Raw genomic sequence first — 20,963 nt, 5'->3', positions numbered from 1 at the left:
GAACGTTCCTTGTAGCTTTTTTTGTAATAGCTCAAGGCTGGAAACAGTCCACACGCCCATCGGCAGGTGAATAAACAAATGATCATGCAATGAGATACTGCTCAGCAATAGTAAAAATAAATAACTTGATATACGCAGCATGGACAAGTCTCAGTGCTAAGGGAAAGCAGACCTACTGATCGGTGGGAAGGGGCTCGGAAGGGTTTCAAAGGGGCATTAAGACATGGCTTGATGTATTCGTTATCTCGATGTGCTTCTGGTTTGACATGCACACATATGTGAAAGTGTACATTTTAAAGTGCAATTCATTGCATGTCAATTACATCCCAGTTTCAAAAAGTAATACCAGCGTATTACATGCTCTTTAAGGGATCATTTCATACTTTATCTTTCTTCAGAATGCCCCCTTCTCTTTCACTTTTGGCTGCTGAGTTCATTTCTGTCTTACCAAGAAGACAAAGCAATCAGAACAAGTCTTCACAGGCTCACATCGTCGTATTTGCCGTCTTTTTTTTTTTTTTTTTTTTTTTTTAAAGATTTTATTTATTTATTTGACAGACAGAGAGATCACAAGTAGGCAGAGAGGCAGGCAGAGAGAGAGGAGGAAGCAGGCTCCCTGCAGAGCAGAGAGCCCGATGCGGGACTCGATCCCAGAACCCTGAGATCATGACCTGAGCCGAAGGCAGCGGCTTAATCCACTGAGCCACCCAGGCGCCCCGTATTTGCCGTCTTATCTGCACCTGTGCCCACGTGCTCACCAGGCTGTGCAGGCCACACGCGTCGCCTCCAGCTATGCACACTGCCCCCGGGCCCACGTGCGATCCCTGGGCCCCCCACCCTCTGCACAGGCTCACTAGGCCACAGTACTCAGTTGCCCCGAAGCACTGCTCTGCACTTCTCCCTCTCCCTCCCAGTGGTGTTGGGTCGTTCCCATCACTTCAGATGTTGGCGCCATTTGGGAAAATCACTCCACTAATTCCTTCAACTGTTGCATTTCACGTTCCTTTCCAACAAAGCCCTTCAAACAGTTCTCTGTACTCTTTCCAGTGTTTCCTCTCCTTTTCCAGGCCTGCTACAATCAGGTGTTTGCTCCACTGTTCTCTGGAACTGCTCCTGTAAAAGTCACAAATTGGCCACCACTAATTGATGTGGTTCCTTCTCAGCTCTCACCTGAAATGGGTGGTTCCTCTCTTCAGTGAAACCATTTTCCCGGTTGTCAGGACACAGCGCTCCCCTCATTTCCTTCCTGCCTGTCTGGATTTTCCTTTCCAGACTCTGTCGCTGACCCTCCTATCCTGTCAGCCCAGCCCAGCGGGGACCTCTGTTCTACCAACACTCATTAACTCGGTGATCTCATTCACTCTCATGGTCTTAAAGGCCATCTGTATTCTTTTTTTTTTTTTATTTTTATTTGTTTATTTACAGCATAACAGTGTTCATTGTTTTGGCATCACACCCAGTGCTCCATGCAGTACGTGCCCTCCCTATGACCCACCACCTGGTTCCTCAACCTCCCACCCCCCCCACCCCCCTGCCGCCTCTTCATAACCCTCTGGTTGTTTTTCAGAGTCCATAGTCTCTCATGGTTCATCTCCCCTTCCAGTTTCCCTCAACTCCCTCTCCTCTCCATCTCCCCATGTCCTCCATGTTATTTGTTATGCTCCACAAATAAGGGAGACCATATGATACTTGACTCTCTCTGCTTGACTTATTTCGCTCAGCATAATTTCTTCCAGTCCCGTCCATGTTGCTACAAAAGTTGAGTATTCGTCCTTTCTGATGGAGGCATAATACTCCATTGTGTATATGGACCACATCTTCCTTATCCATTCATCCGTTGAAGGGCATCTTGGTTCTTTCCACAGTTTGGCGACCGTAGCCATTGCTGCAATAAACATTGGGGTACAAATGGCCCTTCTTTTCACTACATCTGTATCTTTGGGGTAAATACCCAGCGGTGCAATTGCAGGGTCATAGGGAAGCTCTATTTTTAATTTCTTCAGGAATCTCCACACTGTTCTCCAAAGTGGCTGCACTAACTTGCATTCCCACCAACAGTGTAAGAGGGTTCCCCTTTCTCCACATCCTCTCCAACACACGTTGTTTCCTGTCTTGCTAATTTTGGCCATTCTAACTGGTGTTAGGTGGGGCCATCTGTATTCTGATCACTTGTGTATTTATTTACTCCAGGCATGTCTGTGCGCCTGTCTGTGTAGACTCTTCCAGACGTCTCAAATTTAGCAGGCCCAAAACAACTCATGATGCTCTTACTACCCCAAATCTATTTTCTCAAACGTCCCCATTTCAGTTGGTAAGCAATTGGAGGGATTCAAGTTGCTAGATTAAAAATGTTGGTAATATCTTCGGCACTTGTTTTTCTCCCACACATCACATGAAATTTGACAGCAAGTCTTCAAAAATGAATCGGATTCTGACTAGGTTGCACCCTCTACTGCTACCTGCCTGGCGCAAAGCACCATCGTCTCTCTCCTGTCCAGGTCACTGGCAGTTTCTCCTGAGCTCCCGGCCTCTGCCCACGCTCTCTTGTATTTATTTTAGTTGTTTTCAACACGGGATCCAGAGTGATCATGTTAGGATCTAAGATCACATCAGTCCTCTACTCAGCGAACCATCACACTCAAGAGTCCCAAGTTCACAATCAACTTACTATGCTCCAGGCAAGCCTCCTTGCTTCCAGAACAGGTCAAACCTCAGGGCCTTTGCACCTGCTGCTTGCTGTGCCTTAATGTTCTTCATCTAGGCCTTCATTTTGTACTGAAGTGTCATTCTTAGGCTTATCTAAAATTGCAGCAACTGGGGCATTCCTGACTCTTATGCTGTGTCTTATCTCATGTTTTAAGATAACATGGTTTTCCTGTCCTACTTATATTTGTATCCCCCCCCCTTTTTTTTAACTATTTGGGGATTACTACTATATTTCAGAACAGTTCTTGGGACATATTTAACATTCAATACTGTTGAATAAATAAATGGATGAATCAGAATCAAAATTATATATGGTTAAAATAAAACCTGAAAGTCATGTGCCATTCTCCAGAAGTAACCACTGTCAGGAGTTGAGTGTTTGCTTCCAGAATGTGCTATGGGTAAACATACATTCACAGACTCTGCTCTGTGGGGTGCTTTTTTTGGCTTTATATTTCATGAACATCTTTTTATGTCAATACTTAAATAGCTACCTCATTTATAAACTTCTGGCTGAATTCTGTTGTGTGGATAAGATTAAGTTTTCTGAAAGAATTAATTTACCCATTTTACTATGTGCTTTAGTAAACATTTTTGTCCACATTATATATACTCAGGGTAGTATTTCTGTAGGATAGATGTGTTGGTTGCTAAGTCATCAAAATATAGTGCCAAATGGTCCTCCAAATGTACTAATATCTTCTCTCATCACTGTATGAGATTCCTAGTTTTCCCGTATTGTATCAGCATTAAATAGTGACTGCTTTCAGTTTTTGCTAGTGCTGTTAATTTGGAAATGCTGTTAATTTGGAGTCAGGGTTGGGGGTGAGGCCTCTGGGGAGGAGGAAGGGCTTGTCCTTGACTCTTCCTGGCAAGAGGTCGTTCTGGTTCTCCATCTTCTGGCTGGAGGTGAGCAGGGGGAGGCGGGCTTCAGGGCTTCATCTATCCAGAGTGGGTTCCAGGGTAGCCACAGCCATGATCGACACTTCATATGCTGCCCTGGTCAGGATTCACCAGAACCGAGCAGTTCTCCTACCATTCGACCCAAAGCTATTGTATCAGAAGACGCGGCTTATGTCCTTCAAGACCCAATCAGGCTCAACCACTCTGTCTTCGGAGAACAAGTGAAACAGAATCTTCCTGGAGCTGAAAATCGCCCACGGTCCGAACTCTTAAGGGGCTCTTACATCGGAAGAACGGGCGGGCACTGAGAACGCGGGTGAAGGTCTGGGCACCGGGACGGTTTGCTTCCCCTGCAGGGTCTCGTGCAGGAGGGGCGAGGCCGCGGAGGAAGGAGGGCCAGGTTCCTTCTAGGGGAGGGAGGGGGCTCGTGCCACCTGCACACACCGGCCCCATGATTATAACGGCTTCCTACCGAGGACGACCGAGTCATTTCGTCCTTAAGCTTAACGTAGCCAGAGCAAGGGGAAGCGGGGGGGTCCTTTGTGAATTCGCCGCTCACAGCTGGCAGTAGGAAGTCGATCAAAAGGTCCTTTTCTAAGTGAAATGTTCAGCTCCTGCAGCCTTTACTATCAGGTAGTGGCGGAAAAAGCTGGCGAAGGGCGGGAGCCACACTGCGCAAGCGCATTGCCTCCCCGGCCCGTGCCGCCGATAGCCGGCCCTCGGCCCGAGGCGGCTGCGCCTGCGCGGAGCCAAGGGGCGGGGCCCTCAGGCGTCCCGGTTGCCTGGATACGTCTGTGCAACAATTGCAGCCGCGGGCGCTTGCGGGCTGTCGCTAGAAGGGGCGGTTGGCCCTCACTTTCCGAGGAGCCCGAGGAGGAGCGGGTGAGAGCCCCGGCTGGCCGCCCGGACCGCGCGAAGCCGGCCTCTTGGCCCGCCCCCAAGCCCGGGGGCCGGGCCCCGCCACAAACCCGGGTCCCCCCCTCCGGGCTCCAAATCCGGGGAGGCAGGGCGGCCCCGCCCCTGAGCGCCCGCGCCCGGAGGCTCACCTGCCCGTCCTCCCCCTCCACGCAGCACACCCTGATTCTTCCCAGCCTGGTTCCGGTCTGCGGAGAGCGATGCCGCTTCCCGACACCATGTTCTGCGCGCAGCAGATCCACATTCCCCCGGAGCTGCCGGACATCCTGAAGCAGTTCACGAAGGCCGCGATCCGCACCCAGCCCGCCGACGTGCTGCAGTGGTCCGCGGGGTAAGCGCCCGGGGGCCTCCTGCCCTCCCCTGCAGCGCTGCTCCGCGCCCTGCTGGCGGCCGCCCAGTACCCGTCCAGCAAGCGTCGCGGTCGGCCGCGCTTCCCCGGAACGGCCGCGAGCCGGTGGCGGGAGAGCGGCGCTTGCTCAGACTCACGCCTCGGAGCAACGGCGTGGGGTAGAACGTGTCTGCCTTGTGGGACAAAATCGACCCACTCCAGTCCCTTGATTTGATTCCTAAAATGGTTTTTGTAAGAAGGAATCTCGTAAGGCTAAGTTCCTCACCCCAGAAAATCCTCCCGGGGTTCGGTACCTGGTTGAGTTTGCTAGAACCGAGACGACCGAGGTCGCTTCGGGATAATTACCCCGAGGCCGCTGTAAGGTTAAACGTCGCCCCGCTTAAGAAGACGAAGGAGGCTTCGCTGTTTCCTGTAACAAACATCCTATTTTCAGGAACATTCATAATTTTAAAGTTACAAAGTCAACAGACCTTAGAACCATTAAAATAAACCCATTTAGTTTTGAAAGGAAAGCTCTTTGCCCCTTTTGAGTAGACAGACTTAGAAACTCCATTTTATGATCTCATGAACCAGTACAAAATTAAATGTTTTGGGGCGCCTGGGTAGTTGGTGAAGCATCTGCCTTCAGCTCAGGTCAGGATCCCTGGGTCTGGGAATCGAGGCCGCATCCCCGCACCCGGCATCCCCCCTACCCCCTCCGCATTGGGCTCTGTGCTCAGCGGGGAGCCTGCTTCTCCCTCTGCCTGCAGCTGCCCCCTGCTTGCGCACACTCTCTGTCAAATAAATAAAATCCTAAAAAAAAAAGTGTTAGTAACTAGCATGTTAGATTTCACTGACCTTCTCTAAACTGTATAACCAAGGTGCATTAGTTTCCTGTGGCGACTCTAACAACCACAGAAGCTGAAGGATTAAAACAAGAGGCATGCGTTCTCTTTACGGCTCTCGAGGCCAAAAGTCCAAAATCAGTCCCCCCCCTCCACCCTTGCTAAAGTCGAGTTGTCAGGGGTTCTCTCCGGAGGCTCTAGGGTGAACCCAATCCCTTGCTTGCCTTTTCCAGCTTCCAAAGCGGGGTTCCTTGTATTCTTTGGGTCATGGCCCCTTCCTCCATCTTTAAGGCCAGTGGCCTGCCATCTTCAAGTCTCTCTCTCTCTGCCTCCCTCATCCAAAGATACTGATGAGTGCACTTAGGACTCATCAAAATAATTCAGGATCGTTTTCGCATCTCCGAATCCTCTCTCCCATCTACAAAGTCCCTGTCACTGTGCAAAATAAGATCCACAGGCTCCAGGATTAGGGCCTGGATGTCTTTGGGGCCCTTCCTGAGCCCACCACACAAGGCTACTCATCAATGCAGTGTTGTCTTACGACAAACACTTCTGTCAGTTGCTTCTGATTCTCTCAAGGTTCTTGCCAAAAAAAAATGATGGCCTCCGGTTTTAACCACCATCCAAGTGTCAGTAAAGATGGGTCACATGAAAGTTTGTAGTCGACGGGACATTCCAAGATTGAATCATTTTTTTTCCCTTCTTGGGACATAAATTATTATTATTATTTTTAAAGGTTTTATTGATTTATTTGACAGAGATCACAAGTAGGCAGAGAGGCAGGCAGAGAGAGAGGAGGATGCAGGCTCCCTGCTGAGTAGAGAACCCAATGTGGGGCTCGATCCCAGGGCCCTGAGATCATGACCTGAGCCGAAGGCAGCGGCTTAACCCACTGAGCCACCCAGGCGCCCCGGGACATAAATTATTTTAACGTAAGCTTCACTTTAATGCAAAAGGCTTAACTGAGAACTTTCTGGATGTTCCATGCACTGAATTTCTCCGTGCACCTAATTTCTCTCAAGAGCAATTTTGGAGTTTAGGTGAAACGCATTATTCACTATGCAGTGTGTGTGGCATGGACTCAGATGCCACAAAAGAGAATCTTCTAGAGAGGGATGTGGCTCAGAAGAGGGCGAATTGGTTTTTGAGACAAGACAAGGGCACTGCTGTCAGAAGAACATCCCAACAAAGGGGCGGTGACAAGAAGAAGGACCAAAAAACCAAACTCAAAACAAAGCAGAGACCCGGGAATCATAGGAAGGTACCTGCTGCGGGGACTCCAGGAGGCAAGCAGGTTAACCTCTTCGCGCCCCCCAACCCCAACCCCTGCCTGTGTCCTCTGCTGCGATGCCCCAGCAAGGCGGCTGTACTATGTTCTGTCCCAGGTGCCTCCCACAGTGTGACCGGAATGAAAACTGGTCCAGTGTAAAGGCTGCTTCTTGCTGCCACGGGCCCCCAGGGAATTAGCACGGGGCAGGGTGCGGGGGGCTCACCCCTAATGCAGGCTTTCTCAGCCTTGACACTTGGGACAAGATAATTGCTTGGGGGGTAGGGTGTGTGTGTGGGGGGAGATGGGGGTGTCTGGGCATAATAGGACCGTTAGCATCCTGACCTGTCCCACAAGAGGCCAGTAGCACTGTGACAACCAAAAATGGCTCCAGAAATTGCCAGCGCCTTCCTGGGGAGGGGGTGAGAGAATTATTGGGAATCACTGCTTCAGACGCTGTGGTTTGATCGGTGAGAAGGAGGAATAAAGTCCCCCGAATAGGTGAAAACCCTAATTAGGAACAATATGGTAACACTAAGCTCCGGTGCACCCTCCCTGCCCCTGTCACCTCGGATCCTCCTGTTCACCTTCATCTCCCACGCCGCTGCCTTTGTTTTGACTTTCCCTCAACCTGTTGAGTCAACAAAATATGGATGGAGAGAGAAAAGGGGATGAGGTGTAACATTTCTTTTTGCCTCTCAAAGATCTATCAGCAGCTACCTTTGTTACATAACCAGAGATGTTTCTAATTATTCATGTCTTTTACATCATGGCCTGTGGCCTCGGTGGATGGCTTACTATTCATTTTCCTGAGTATGTTGTTTCTTTTTTGTTGTGTTAGTCATGAGAGTGGCCAGCGATGCGGCTGCAGCGGCCGGCCCCCTCCGGCACGCCTGGCGCCCTCTCCCAGTCCCCACCAGCCAGAAGCTGCTGGGTGCCCCTCCTGACTTGTCACCCTGTGTTCTTTCCGTAGCCGCCCCAGCCCCCGACATCAGCACCAACAGCTGCCTCCCAGAAAGGAACAAGTAAGGGGAAAAAATATGAAATAAAATTACTAAAAAGAATACCGGGCAGGAAAAGTGAAGCGTGGGGGAGGGGTGGCGTCTGATGTCGCGGAGTGGGCAGTTGGTCCCCCGCAGGGCAGACACGTGACTTCCCTGATCCCGGGCCCCGTAGGGTTAAACAGGGATGGCTGAAGTCATCCCCCTTGGAAAGCAGCAAGGCCAAGAGCAGGGAAGACCAAACACTAATTGTCAAAGTAGCATGACTAGACCATGACCTTGCCGTTGGGTCATTGCCATCTCCTGTCGCAGCCTTCCAGGACCCCTCCTAGTGTGGGCTGGATAAGAATCGCACGTGTTCCAGGAGCCCCCTCTCCCTCCCACCCCCCGCCATGGCCGAGTGGCCGAGCGGCGTGTCCAGCCCGTTGGCAGCTTGAGCTCACTGCTCCTCGGAACCCTGTGACAGGGGCCGCCATTGTCGGCTTTGCAGACAGAGAAACTGAGGCATGCAGAGAAGGTTAAGTTGGAGAGCTGAGCGGAGGAGCCAGAACCGCAGCCTGGCCTTCGGCCTCCGGTGTCCCTGGAGTCACGCTCGTAGCTCCAGGCACTGTCACGTTCACAGCTCCTTTAGGAAACCACACGATTTCCCGTGCTTTCTGGGTACCGACCTGCCCTCAGACATGTCTGTTGCTCTTAGGTACTTTTCAGCTTTGTCCAGAGGAGATCCGCTTCCCGTCAAGGACAGAATCGAGATGCCCGTGGCCACTCAGAAAACAGACACAGGCCTGACTCAAGGACTCCTGAAAGTTTTGCACAAGCAGGTAGGAGGGGAGTGTCTCTGCTCTATGTCAGCTTCACCAGATAAAGCGCGGCCGCCGCAGGGACAGGGGACAGGCGCGCCAGCTCCCCTTGGCAAGGCCTCCCTCCCCGGGGTACACCTGCTGGATGTCTTCAGAGCAGGAATCTGCTGCCTCAGTGCCTCTCTCTAGTTTGAAGAACTCAAAAGACCTATTCGTGATTAGATTGTCAGCAAGTGACATGTAATTGCTTTTAAATACCCAGTTAAAACCCTAGAGGCTGCAGGACTGAAAGTCTGGAAATCCGACTCCCAAAATGGGGGCTGTGAGGCTCTTCTGGAAACAAGCTTATGAACATTGTGTATGCGCTAAAGAAATGATCTGCCGTCACCTTCTTCTGAACGACAGACAGCCTGCTCTTTGGCGTCTGGTACGCAGAGGGGTCCCGAGTGCCCGGGCGTGGGCGAGATCCTTGCCCGCGGGGCCTTGTCCCAGAGCCCGGGCCGCCCTCACCCGCCCCTCCACCCTGCTTGTGGAGAAAGAAGTTCATAGGGACTGGATCACCGGCGGGTTGGCCTTCCCAGTGACTGAGTTGGTTGTGACTCAGCGATACCCGTGCTGCAACCGCGAGCTCTAAAGTGGTTTGTCCCCATTATACAATCCGACCGACCGTGCTTCTGTGATGCATTGACTTCTGAAAATAGATTATTCCACAGTTTTCTTTTAAGGGAAAAGGAATGACCATCGGAAGGGGTAGCTTGGGGGAAAAAACACACTAAAATTGCTCAAAGCTTTTGACAGAGAAGGCTGCTAGCACATCGCCCTCGTGACCAGTTTTCACAGGTTGTTCAAAATAAGGGAAGAAGTGAATTTATTTTCAATGTTAAGATTTCTTCCACTTAACGATTAGCACTTTTAGCAGATTGGATTTTAAATGTTTTTATTTCTTGATGCTAACTTTTTGTTGTGAGGTGTTTCGCACAGACAGCCCGGAATCCTATATCCAATCTGTGGGCCCGTTCACTCAGCCATAACATCAGTCCCTGTTTGCTTTTTCCTTTTGAGAAGTAAAACAGGCCCAGGTCAGCTTGCTGCTGCCTCCCTGCCCTGCGCCCCTCCGGCCGCACACCTTCCCGCCCTGCTTTCCCGGGGCTGACCGTGTTGTGCATCCAGAGTCTGTCTTTTCCCTGCCTGCAGTTGGGCACTGGGGTGTGTTGAACTATTCATAAGCATTCTATTATTTCCCGGGTTTCTAAAACTTAAAAAAAATGTATTTATAGACTGAAAAACTTGCCAACGTTGTCGTGACTGTGTGTTCGCTACAGTGCAGCCACAAGCAGTATGTGGACCTAGCGGACCTTGAGGAGAAATGGAAGAATTTGTGCCTGCCGGTGGAGAACTTCAGAGCGCTGTTGCAGCTGGATCCTTGCGAAGACAAAATCGAGTGGATAAAATTTTTAGCGCTTGGATGCAGCATGCTCGGCGGGGTACGTACCTTCGAGTCGCGTTCTGAGTAATTGTGTGATCACGGCCTGGCTTAAAAGTGCTGTAGGTGGGGACGCCTGGGTGGCTCAGTGGGCTAAAGCCTCTGCCTTTTGCTCAGATCACAATCTCAGGGTCCTGGGATCGAGCCCCACATCGGGCTCTCTGCTCAGCGCGGAGCCTGCTTCCTCCTCTCTCTCTGTCTGCCTCTCTGCTTACTTGTGATCTCTCTATCTCTGTCAAATTAATAAATAAGATCTTATTTTTTAAAAAAAAAGTACTGTAGGTGTTTCAGTAACCGAAGGAAACACTTTCATTAGTAACTTTGTCAGAAGCAATTCTTTTTCAGGTGTCTGTTGTATTTCTAAGCTTACTTTTTTTTTTTTAAAGATTTTATTTATGGGGCACCTGGGTGGCTCAGATGGTTAAGTGTCTACCTTTGGTCCAGCTCATGATCTCAGGGTCCTGGGATGGAGCTCTGCACTGGGTGGGGGGGGGGGGGGGGGTTGTCCCAGCTCAGCGGGGAGTCTGCTTCTCCCTCTCCCTTTCCTTCTGCCTCTCCTGCTTGTGCTGTCTCTATCAAAGGAGTAAATAAAATCTTTAAAATTTACTTATTTGTTTGGGATAGAGAGAGAGCAAGAAAGCAGCAGAAGGAGAAGCAGACTCGCTGCTGAGCAAGGAGCCCAACACAGGGCTCGATCCCAGGACCCTGGGATTGTGACCTGAGCCAAAGGCAGGTGCTTAACCCGTTGAGCCACCCAGGCGCCCCATAAGCTTATAGTTATTTTAATTTGCAGAAGTTAAATACTTAGGAATGCTTCAATTTTAAAATTGTTAGCAGTGGATAAAATACAGAGACAACTATGACAATGCATTTAGGTGTTAGAAGAGAACGCATTGGTGACTTTTTATTGAACTACACATCATTTGGGCAACAGATACTTTTTTCCTCATTTATGGGAAGAGGCGTAACATTGTTTTATATTTGAGTTAAAATATATGATTGGTAGCTAACAGATATAGTGCAGCTTTGACGATGTTGAAGGATGACCCTTGGGAATGAAGACAGAGATGACCTTCCAGTTCCCAAGGTGAGGAGCCTCTGAACCAAGGACGGGTGGGGAGGGAAGGGCTGGAGAGCGACGAGTTGGCAGGACGACTTCTTCTCCTCTTCCTCCTGCTCCTTCTTTTGGATGTACAGCTAGCCACAGTACAGCGCATCATTAATTTTTGATGTGTTCAGTGATTCGTTAGTTGCGGGTACCACCCAGTGCTCATCAGATCACGTGCCCTCCTTAGTCACCCTGTTACCCTCTCCCCACTCCCCCTTCCCTCTGAGACCCTCACTTCATTTCCTGGGGTCCACAGTCTCTCATGGTTCGTCTCCCTCTCTGATTTCTCCCCCTTCAGATTTCCCTCCCTTCCCCCGTGGTCCACCATACTATTCCTTATGTTCCACAGATGGGTGGAACCGTATGATAATTGCCTTTCTCTGCTGGACTTACTTCACTCAGCATCATCTCTCCGGTCCCGTCCACGTCAGTGCAAGTGGTGGGTGTTCGTCCTTTCTGACGGCTGAGTGATGTTCCGTTGTATGTTGGACCACATCTCTATCCCTTCATCTGCTGAAGGAGATCCTATTGTGGACGTTGCTGCTATGAACATTGGGGTGCAGGTGCCCCTTCTTTTCACTACATCTATATCTTTGGGGTAAATACCCAGTAGTGTGATTGCTGGGTCATAGGGTGGCTCTATTTTCAACTTTTTGAGGACCCTGCATCCTGTTCTCCAGAGTGGCTGCCCCGGCTTGCGTTCCCACTAACAGTGTAAGAGGCTTCCCCTTTCTCCGCGTCCTCGCCAACATCTGTCGTGTCCCGTCTTGTTAAATCGTTGGGCAGGACTTCTTTGGGAATCTGGAAGTCTCTCTCCAGCTCCGGTGTCCGAGTCTCTGTGAGAGACACTGGGATGCAGGGAAGGAAGCGTTACTGCTTTCCACTTGCGAAGAGGGGGTTTTAGAGGCGGCCCCCTTCGCTGCAGAGCCGGGCGCTGGTTTCACTCCCCCCCTCCTGTCTTTGGACCGCGGAGAACGTAGCTGGGAGACTCACAGTCCTGGTGCACACTCGCTCCCATTTTAGTTTTTAGAAGTCGCTTAGTGTAGGAAACCCCCATGGACACCACATGATCACGGACACAAGGACATGAGTGCGCACTCTTCCTCCGTCCCATCCCCCCGCCCTGCCCCGTCTCCCCGGCCTGAAGCGACCGCCTTCCCAAATCTCCTGCTTCCCGTGGGCCACATACGTACCCCAAGAAATACAGTATTTAATTTTCATGGGTTTTAACGTCATGTAAAGAGGAGTCTGTGGTTCATAATCTTCTGGAATTTGTATTCATTCCCAGTTAGATTTCCATCTCCCTCGCATCATCGCAGACGGCAGTAGGTGGTCCATTGCCTCCGCTGTGTAATAGCCACTCCCGAGAAGAGACCACCTTTTACTGGTTCTATTAATGGCCCCTGTGAGAGCCACTGAAGCCCCAGGAAAGCCAGGTGCTGGCTCATTGCTGCGTAGGGAGTCACGTAAGTGCCCAAAGGCGCAGTTTGCGTCAGCGGCAGAGAGGACCAGCGCCCTGGGCTGGTTTGTGCCGGGGACTGTCCTGCGGCAAAGCGGGGCTCACACGTAACCGGGGAGTGGGGTGTTGCTGTGGGAAGGACAAAGACAGATGTGCCTACGGAAGATAATGGCACGTCGCTTTGTTCATTGGGAGCTCTGCGAAAGCAAGATTTTAATACTGTGAAATGAGTAGCTAAGATTAGAACGAACGTTTATGGTTTGTGCCTTTAAACTTAGCTGTGAAATTTAGATTTTAGCAGTGGTGAGAAAGGATAGTTCATATTTTGGGGATCCGTCTTCGTAGTATTTACTTCCCCAATCGTGAAAGTAAGTGCTGGATTTAAGACCCAGTCGGAGCAAGAGAGGGTTTCTTGTCCATGTGTCGTGTGGGACACTAGGTGGAGACATTCGGTCACCTTCTGGACTGAACGTGGGGAAGGAACCGGAAAGCAGCATCCACGCCCGTCCTTTCCTCTACTGTTTCTCATCCTCGCTGGTCAGTGTGGGGTCCCCTAGCTGGGCCACCTCGAGGTGTGTGGTCCCCTAGCTGGGCTACCTCGACAGTCGTGTCTGCTGTGGGCTCTGCAGCCAGGCCGTCCGGGAAGGTCTCTGGTTCACTGACCATGTCTGTGTGGGGGGTAGGGTTGGGGGAAGGGTGAGCGGGGAGGTGTCAGAAGTCAGAAGCAGGGGGTGTCGGCTCTGCCCTGACATGCCCCCCACTCCTGCCCCTAGTGCAAACAGCCCTTGGGCGGCCAGGCTGGAATGGGGAGAAGCCACTGTGTCCCCACGTTGGCTGGGGTGGCTTGGAGGTACACCAGCACAAAGCTGCGACTTGGAGGTGACCAGGTGGCAATTTTGGAGTAACTTGGCAACTTAGCGTCCATCTTTATGCTGTGGTTGTGTTTTTGGGGGGCGGGCGGAGGGAGAGAGGGTCTTGAGCCGACTTTTCACTGAGTGTGGAACCCGATGCGGGGCTCAGTCTCCCGACCCAGAGATCAGGACCTGAGCCAAAATCAATAGTCAGATGCTGAACCGACCGAGACACCCAGGCACCCCTATCTTTATGCTTAAAAAAAAAAAAAACCTTCAAAAACAGGAGGAGACGGAGAAGCAAAGTGCAGGCGGGTAACTTACAGGGGCTCACTGCCTGCTCCCTTCTCCACGCGGGATTTCCCTTACGTTGGAATCTGGTGGCTCTTGTCAGCACAACAGCCACCGTTTCTGCCTCCTTCATCCCCAGCCTCTGCCCGGCTGGTGGCAGATGCGTCCTCCGAGCCCTTCAATTTTTCTTCACAGTCTCTGGTCAGATGAACCGAGCGTAAGGTCCCTGCAAAGACTAGAACTCCTGCTTGCATTTCAGAGTTGTCCATTTCCTTCCTTCCTTCCCTCCCTTTTTTCCTTCTTTCCTCCCCAAATATTTGCTGAGAGCTGCTTTGTGCCAGCTCCTCTCCTGAGAGCGGAGGATTTGGCCGTGAACACAACAGACAGGCGGCCCAACCCCCGGGAGTCCGAGCCCACCGTCCCTCCGTCCCTCCGTGTCCTGCCCCTGCGTGTGGTGTCAGGAGCTAGGAATGGGGCGAAGGGGCCGCGTGGGCTGCCCGGGCCGGCGGATGGGGCTGGGTGTGCCGCCGACTCCTGGCCTCCTCTCCTGTGCTGTGCAGATCCCAGTAACCGCCCCAAGCGTTAAAACGGTGGATCAAAATCCTCTGCTTTTGTAAGCACAAAGATCTTTCATATTACCTAAAAAAACTGAGAAGGAAGCCCCCCATTCCTTCCACACACCCTCGGCCCCCACTGACTGAAAAAGTCCACGATGACAAACCACCGGCCCGACTCGGTGAGGCTCTGAGAAGCACCAAATTTTCCTTATCCCAAGAACATGTGTCCCCGTGTTCCGTGGCGAATGCACACGTGTGCAACCCAAGCTTCCGTCCAAGCTTCCGTTCACATGGCTCGTGAACGGGCGCCGTGTCTAGGGTTCTCGCCAGGGGCTGGAGCATTCAGGGCCTTCGTCTGCGTTCTCGATCCCCCCAGCGCCCCTCTGAGTTTGGGCCTGTCCTGGGGACCTCAGCGCGGCTCAGTGGCTCCGGTGGAAAGTGGTTGAGCAGAAGTTGAATGCGGACGCCGGGCGCCGGTGGGGGGGGCAGGCGCGTGCCCCCACAGGTTGGGACACTGAATGACAGCCTGCCACTTCCTGTCTCAGAGATGAACGACTCCTAAGGATGATGCTTCACATCGCTGACACCCGAACACGGCTCGTACCCAGAGAGCTCTCAGCGTCAGCCTCCTAACCGCGCTCACCTTGACGATCTTGGGGCATCAACCGGGCACAGCTGTCCTTCCGCCCAGCCGGTGCCCTGGGGTGGGGGCCCAGTGCTGGAGGCTGCGTCCAGCTAGCGCCCCTGCTGCGGTCCAGTCAGCTCCCCCCGCTGAGCCCATTCTGAGGTGACCGAGAACATTCCTTGTACCCTGTGGCCACGGAAGAGACAGCCACCCCCCGTGCGTGGGAGCCTCAAGCCACAGACTTGTTTGGTAGCTGCAGTGGGAGGGCTGCCCTTGGGCCCCCGGCACAGTCACCTCACGGCTGAGTGGCCCCCCATCCCAAGGAGGAGAGAAGGGAGTTGGGGTGCGCCCCACCCCCATGCCTCCACTGGCCTGGTCACTGCTGACAACCGGGGGCCCTGCACCTCCCTCGACAGTGACGCGGGCAGCCTCAGCTGGAACGAACTGGCTTCTCAGGAGGACGGCGTCCCCGCCAGCTGGGGGTACCTCTCTCCCGCCCTCCCCTGCCACGAGTCCACGAACGGACGCACGTTTGAGATGAGAAAAGACCCAGGAGTGGCGGAAATAGACGCAAAGGACCTCCAGCTTCTTAAAAGCGGACTTTGGGGCCGGCCCCCTGCGGGCAGCTCTGGGCCGACTCTCCTGCGCTCCCTCCGCCCACACCTCGGAGCCAGGCCCCTCTCCTTCCCGACAAAGGGTCCTGCAGGATGTCGCACCCAGGGCCACTTCCCGGCGTTGGGGAAGGTGTGAGGTGACTCCGCGTGTCATGACACGAGCAGCTAAAATTCCGAAGCGGATCCCACGTCGCTGGCAGCTCCAGACGCGTGGGAAACAGCAGGACCCGCGGGCCCCGCAGGCCGACTCTGCCCTCGCGTCTCCGCCTCCGTCTCACAGGGGCGCAGGCTGAGCCAGGGCCAGGGCCAAGTGCAGCTTGGGAGCCCCGCCTCCCGGGACAGCCGGTGTCTGGAGTGGGGGGCCGGGGAGTCGGGGCGGGGGCAGGAGGAGGGGCGCCTGTCCAGGAGGGTCTCCCGCTGGCGAGCCCCTGGCCTCGCTGCCGACAGCCCCTGGGAGCGCAGGAATCGGGTCCGGGAAACAGGCTCGTGGGGGCAAAGCCCAGCCAGTTGCCCTTGCAAACATTTTGGATATAAAGATGCGCACGTCTCAGGGTCAGGAATGTTCGTGGCCGGAGTTCGTGGCAGGAATGTTCGCTGTGCCTTCGCAGAGGCGGTGACACGGGGCCGTTGGGGTGTCTCTTTTCCTTAAATACGTCGGCCTTGGAAGCCTGGCGCTCCGTTCCTCAGGCCTCACATGCCTGCGGGAGCCAGTGTCCCCGCCCGGCCTCCTGCCCAGCGACGGCGGCCACACTCTCCCGCCTGCGACGGCAGAAAGGCGAAAGTTAACAACTAACTGGCGTCTCGGCCAAGTTCCAAACGAGGGACACGGATCGTGGAGCGCGCAGCTCTGTTTCCACCAAGTCCTCTTCAGGACGCTCTGAGGGAAGGGACGCAGCCGGTGTCCCCAGAGAAAGCACCGGAGAAAGCTCGGCAGACGGACCGCGGCCGCTTCTCCCGTCGGAGCATCGGGCCACCGCCACGGCCGGCCGTCCCGGGGAGTGTGGAAAACGGCTTTCCACGTGTGCCGAGCCCCAGCTGTGGCGATGGAGGCCTCCGGGCTCGTCAGGGACAGACAGGGCAGCTCCCCCAGTCAGCCAGCCTCGTGGCTCCTCCCGGTGCTGGGGTGTGGCGGTCCTGCGGGCTGACCTCGAGCCGGCCACCCACCCTCTCTGGGCCCCTGGACTTCCTCCTCGGCCTTTTCCCCTCTCCCTGCCGGGGCAGGAGGGCTTTTCTCCGCGGTGACTGTGAGAAGCTGGCCCAGCTCCTGGGGAAGCCCCCTGCCGTGTGTTGGGCATCTGCCAGCAAATTCGGTGAGGGCAGGAGCAGGTCCGTCTCCAGTGACGCCTCTGGAGGAGGCCCAAACCCTGACCACCACCCCGACCGGAGCCTTGGATGACCCAGTCCCACAGGCATGTCGGGATAGGAACTGTGGCTCTAGCCATTTGCGCGTCCCTAAGGGTGTCAGGCTTGTTCCCCTCCCAACAGTCACGGTCAAGCAGGTCTGCGTGTGACTCCCCACATGGGAAACTCTCCTTTGTGCCTGTCCCGCCTGTGTTTTCCTCGCTCCTCCCTCTAAGGGCCGCCCCCTAAATCTCAACAGCCTGCTCTCTGCAGGGGCAAAGGGCCCTGACTTGCACCGGGAGCCCCTGAATGAGGTGTGAATGCCTCTGCCTGGCTGGCCCGCAGGCTCTTGTGAGATCTCTAGGGGCTGGACACAGTCCCCGTGCCCTCCTGGCCTGGAGGGAGGGTCCCCACTCTCTGAGCCTGTGCCTTGTGGGAGTGGGGTGGCTTCTCCAGGGACCAGCTTTCAGGCTGAAGGTCAAGGTGTCAGCCCGGTGGGCGGGGTGACTGACCCAGACAGAAAGAAGGGGCAGGAGGGAGACGCACAGCGCGCAGGGGAGCGAGGTCTGGTACTATTGGGAGCCAAGGCCCAGAGCAGGGCCAGCCCCGTGTGGAGCCGGCACGGAGCTTGATCGCAGGTGGGCTGATCGCAGGTGGGCGTCAGGACAGCTCCTGGGCCATCTGTCCTAGAGCCCGCCCACCCCGGCCTTCGCACCGTGGCCGCAGGTATGTCCGGGCACTGAAGGGCCTGGAGGCTTCTGGGCTGGCTCTGGGCTCATCGTCAAGGAGACTGATGCTTCCTCATTCCCATTTCAACATAAAACAAAATCTGTGGATTAAAATTCTTTTCAGGCCACAAGCATCTTGATGAAAACTTTCCTTTTAATTTCTTCGCTTACAGCAGGTGTACGTAAACCTAGTTCATGCCGGTTGAGAGCATACCGGCCGGAGCATTTCCGTGAAACGTACCCAAGGGCTGATTCTGCCGGCGTCTTACGCTCTCACCGTGGCGATTCTAGGTGGTAACTGTGCCCGGTTTGTGGTCTTTCCAGTCGCTGAACAGTTCGATGAAGCACCTGTGTGAGGTCCTCACCGCCGACCCCGAGGGCGGGCCGGCGCGCATCCCGTTTGAGACGTTCTCCTACGTCTACCGCTACTTGTCCGAGTTGGACTCGGACGTCCTCCAAGGGGACACGGAAACCTATCTCGCCACTTTAAAGGACACTCTGTAAGTAACAGCCCGCCCTGGGGTTCCTGTGCGTGGCCCACTGGAGAAGGTCCTTTCTCTCCTCCCAGATGGCTTTGCTGCAAGTAATCCAGCCTTGGCGGGGAGGGAGAGCCGCACACACTGCGCCCCACGTGTCCCCAAGATGTCCCAAGCCGTGCTAAAGAAAGCTGAGCGGCAGGAGGCAGCTTTTCTTCACGAGTGATGCAGGGCAGTGCCGGACGGGAGTCCGGTTCTCTTTATCCCGTCTCTGAGAAAAGTTTATCTGGAAATGACCTTGATTCTTAAGTCCACTGTGTGCAGTGGTTTAAACTCGCAGCCTGTTAAAGAGTAAGCTCGAAGGCACATCTCAACAGCCCCGCGGGTGGAGGGTGCGACTTCACACCTTCGTTCCCTGAGTGTTCGCAGGGTGTGGGCTCCTCCGCGCTCTTCTGCTCCCCTGGGGGCGGACAGACACCGGATGCACAGAGGTCCCACAGGGTCCAACGCCCGCCCCCCTGCAGTCTCACTTCTCTGCCTAGCACTCCACAGGTCCCCACAGGACCCCAACGGCACGGGTCTGGGGGTTTCAAGCCAGCCGAGCTCCCTGCCCCCCAAACACACTTCAGGCACCGCACGTGCTTTCGGAACACCCGCCCCCTTGGCCCTGCTGCCCGATGTCCCCTGCTCCTGGTCAGTGGCTCTTCCTTAACGGGGGACATACACTCGTGCTGGGCCTCCATGGTCGTTGGCACAGCTGACACGCAAGCCCACTGTCCCCCGCAGCCCGAGGAGAGCTGTAGGGTCCGCCACAGCAGGAGGTCCTCCCGCCCAGGACAGCGAGGGGTCGGGGGACAGGCCGAGTTCTCCAGCATTCTGTTCTTCCCCTCTAAGCGGCCACAGCGGGAGACTGTCGGACACCTGTGGTTTCCCTGGGGCTGTGAGAGGTGGTTGCTGTTTATGGCAAAATACGGGTTAGAACCTCGAATGATCTTTTTACCTTGAAAAGATGAGCCCTCGAGATGGTTCTCCTTTCCCCCACCGACCTAGAGAATGAATATTGTTTGAGTTCAGTATTTTTACATCTGTGGATGCTGGCAGTAGAGATATACTAATGCTCACTGTCTCTCAGGAAGTAGAAGTATCTGTAGATAAAAAAAGAAAAATCGAGAGACGCGCTGTTGGCAACGCCAAAATTTCAGGGACTCAAGACAGTCCTTTGAGTTTCGCTGGACCAAATTTCCCAATAGAAGGATACTTTGTTGAGTAGTGACTAGAATTTGAGTGGTCAGTGAGGAAGAACCTATAAGTATGTCCTGATTTTTTCACCTAGAAATAAATGCCCATTTTGTACAAGAAAACAATGCTTGATTTTTTGGAGGTAAGAATTACTAATTAGAGATTGGAAATCATCAATTTTTCTAGGTAAAACCTTTAAATTATGTTGCATTTCATAAAAATTGCATTGTTTTGCTGTAAGAAATGACTAAAAGGGCCTTCATCTGTTTCCATTCTAGAGAATCTAGAAAGAATGGCATGATAGGTCTTGCGGATTTCTTCGTTCTGAAGAGGAAAGTTTAGAAAGCCTCGAGAAGAACCCTCAGAAGACAGAGGCCATTATTACAGAGAAGAACACTTTTTAATGTCAAATAGTGCTTTTTAAAACCTTGGCACCAAATACAGCTTGTCTTACAGCACACGGGTGTGCTCTGTGAGTTTTTCTCATGGCGGGAGCTCCGTGTGGTTCGTGTGTTCTGGGGTCTGCTCTTTGCCATGTTTCCTGGAAGACCCTTACATGGAAAGGATTCGGAGCAGGAAAACAGTCTTTTTGAGTAAAACAATCTATTTGGATGCTACAGAGTGGGGGTGGGCAGTGTAAGACTGGCTGTTCTTTTTTCTCACTGGGGACCCCCGATGAGCAGAAATGCTGATGTTTGCTTCCCAGACAACCACCCCAAGACCCCCTAGGCAGAGTGTCTTCTGCCGAAGCTGGATCTGTGGGAGAGGTTGGCCTAGGGGACACCTGCTAGCTGGAGGAGCATCACGGCCCCAGGAAAGAAAGTAGACTATGTATGTATTTATTTAAGATTTTGTTTATTTGAGAGAGAGCGAGCGAGCAGGGGGAAGGCCAGAGGGGGAGAGAGAATCTCAAGCAGGCTCCACACTGAGTGCAGAGCCTGACATGCTCGACCTCACGACCTTGAGGTCATGACCTCTGCCAAAGTCAGGAGTTGGACGCCCCACGGACTCACCCACCCAGGTGCCCCAAAGCAGACAAGTTAGACCGGCACGTGGTCCACAGAACAGAAATGAGCATCCCAGACCCTTTATTTGCTAACTTTATATTAACTCTTCAAAATGGTGATGAACACATCTTAGATCATTTTTTGGAGAACTTAAAAATGGCTTGGCTTGTGAGCTCTCTGTAGACTAGCCACCCTGCTAATAAAAGTTATCCGTGTTCAAAGACTTGCGAGAACCCGACGTTATGAGAAAAAATTTGCGTCAGGGAGGAGAGAGCCTCCTCCTGCGTAATTGCTACCTGAGAGCCAGGAACCTGCCTTGTCCTGGCTCTTTCCCAGGAGACCCTGTGCCTGGCCCAGCTGGGAGGCCAGCCATCGATGTCACTGAGTCAGCCCTGGGGAGACCGTATCATGCAACGTGT

At 53.4% G+C, this 20,963-nt stretch overlaps 1 protein-coding gene across 1 annotated transcript; it reads left to right on the top strand.

The window, feature by feature from the left end:
* Nucleotides 1-4,484: 4,484 nt before the first annotated feature.
* ROPN1L (rhophilin associated tail protein 1 like) lies at nt 4,485-19,962 on the top strand. Its single transcript, XM_046000573.1, has 6 exons — nt 4,485-4,491; nt 4,681-4,855; nt 8,663-8,786; nt 10,088-10,249; nt 18,147-18,322; nt 19,816-19,962. Exons 2-6 carry the CDS (start codon nt 4,725-4,727, stop codon nt 19,877-19,879), a joined length of 657 nt encoding a protein of 218 aa, XP_045856529.1. The 5' UTR covers nt 4,485-4,491; nt 4,681-4,724; the 3' UTR covers nt 19,880-19,962.
* The last annotated feature ends 1,001 nt before the right edge of the window (nt 19,963-20,963 follow it).

This window comes from Meles meles, chromosome 3 (assembly GCF_922984935.1).
Source record: "Meles meles chromosome 3, mMelMel3.1 paternal haplotype, whole genome shotgun sequence".
Classification (NCBI taxonomy): domain Eukaryota; kingdom Metazoa; phylum Chordata; class Mammalia; order Carnivora; family Mustelidae; genus Meles; species Meles meles.
Note: the sequence above shows the minus strand (reverse complement) of the source record. Positions and strands in the feature narration are given on the sequence as shown.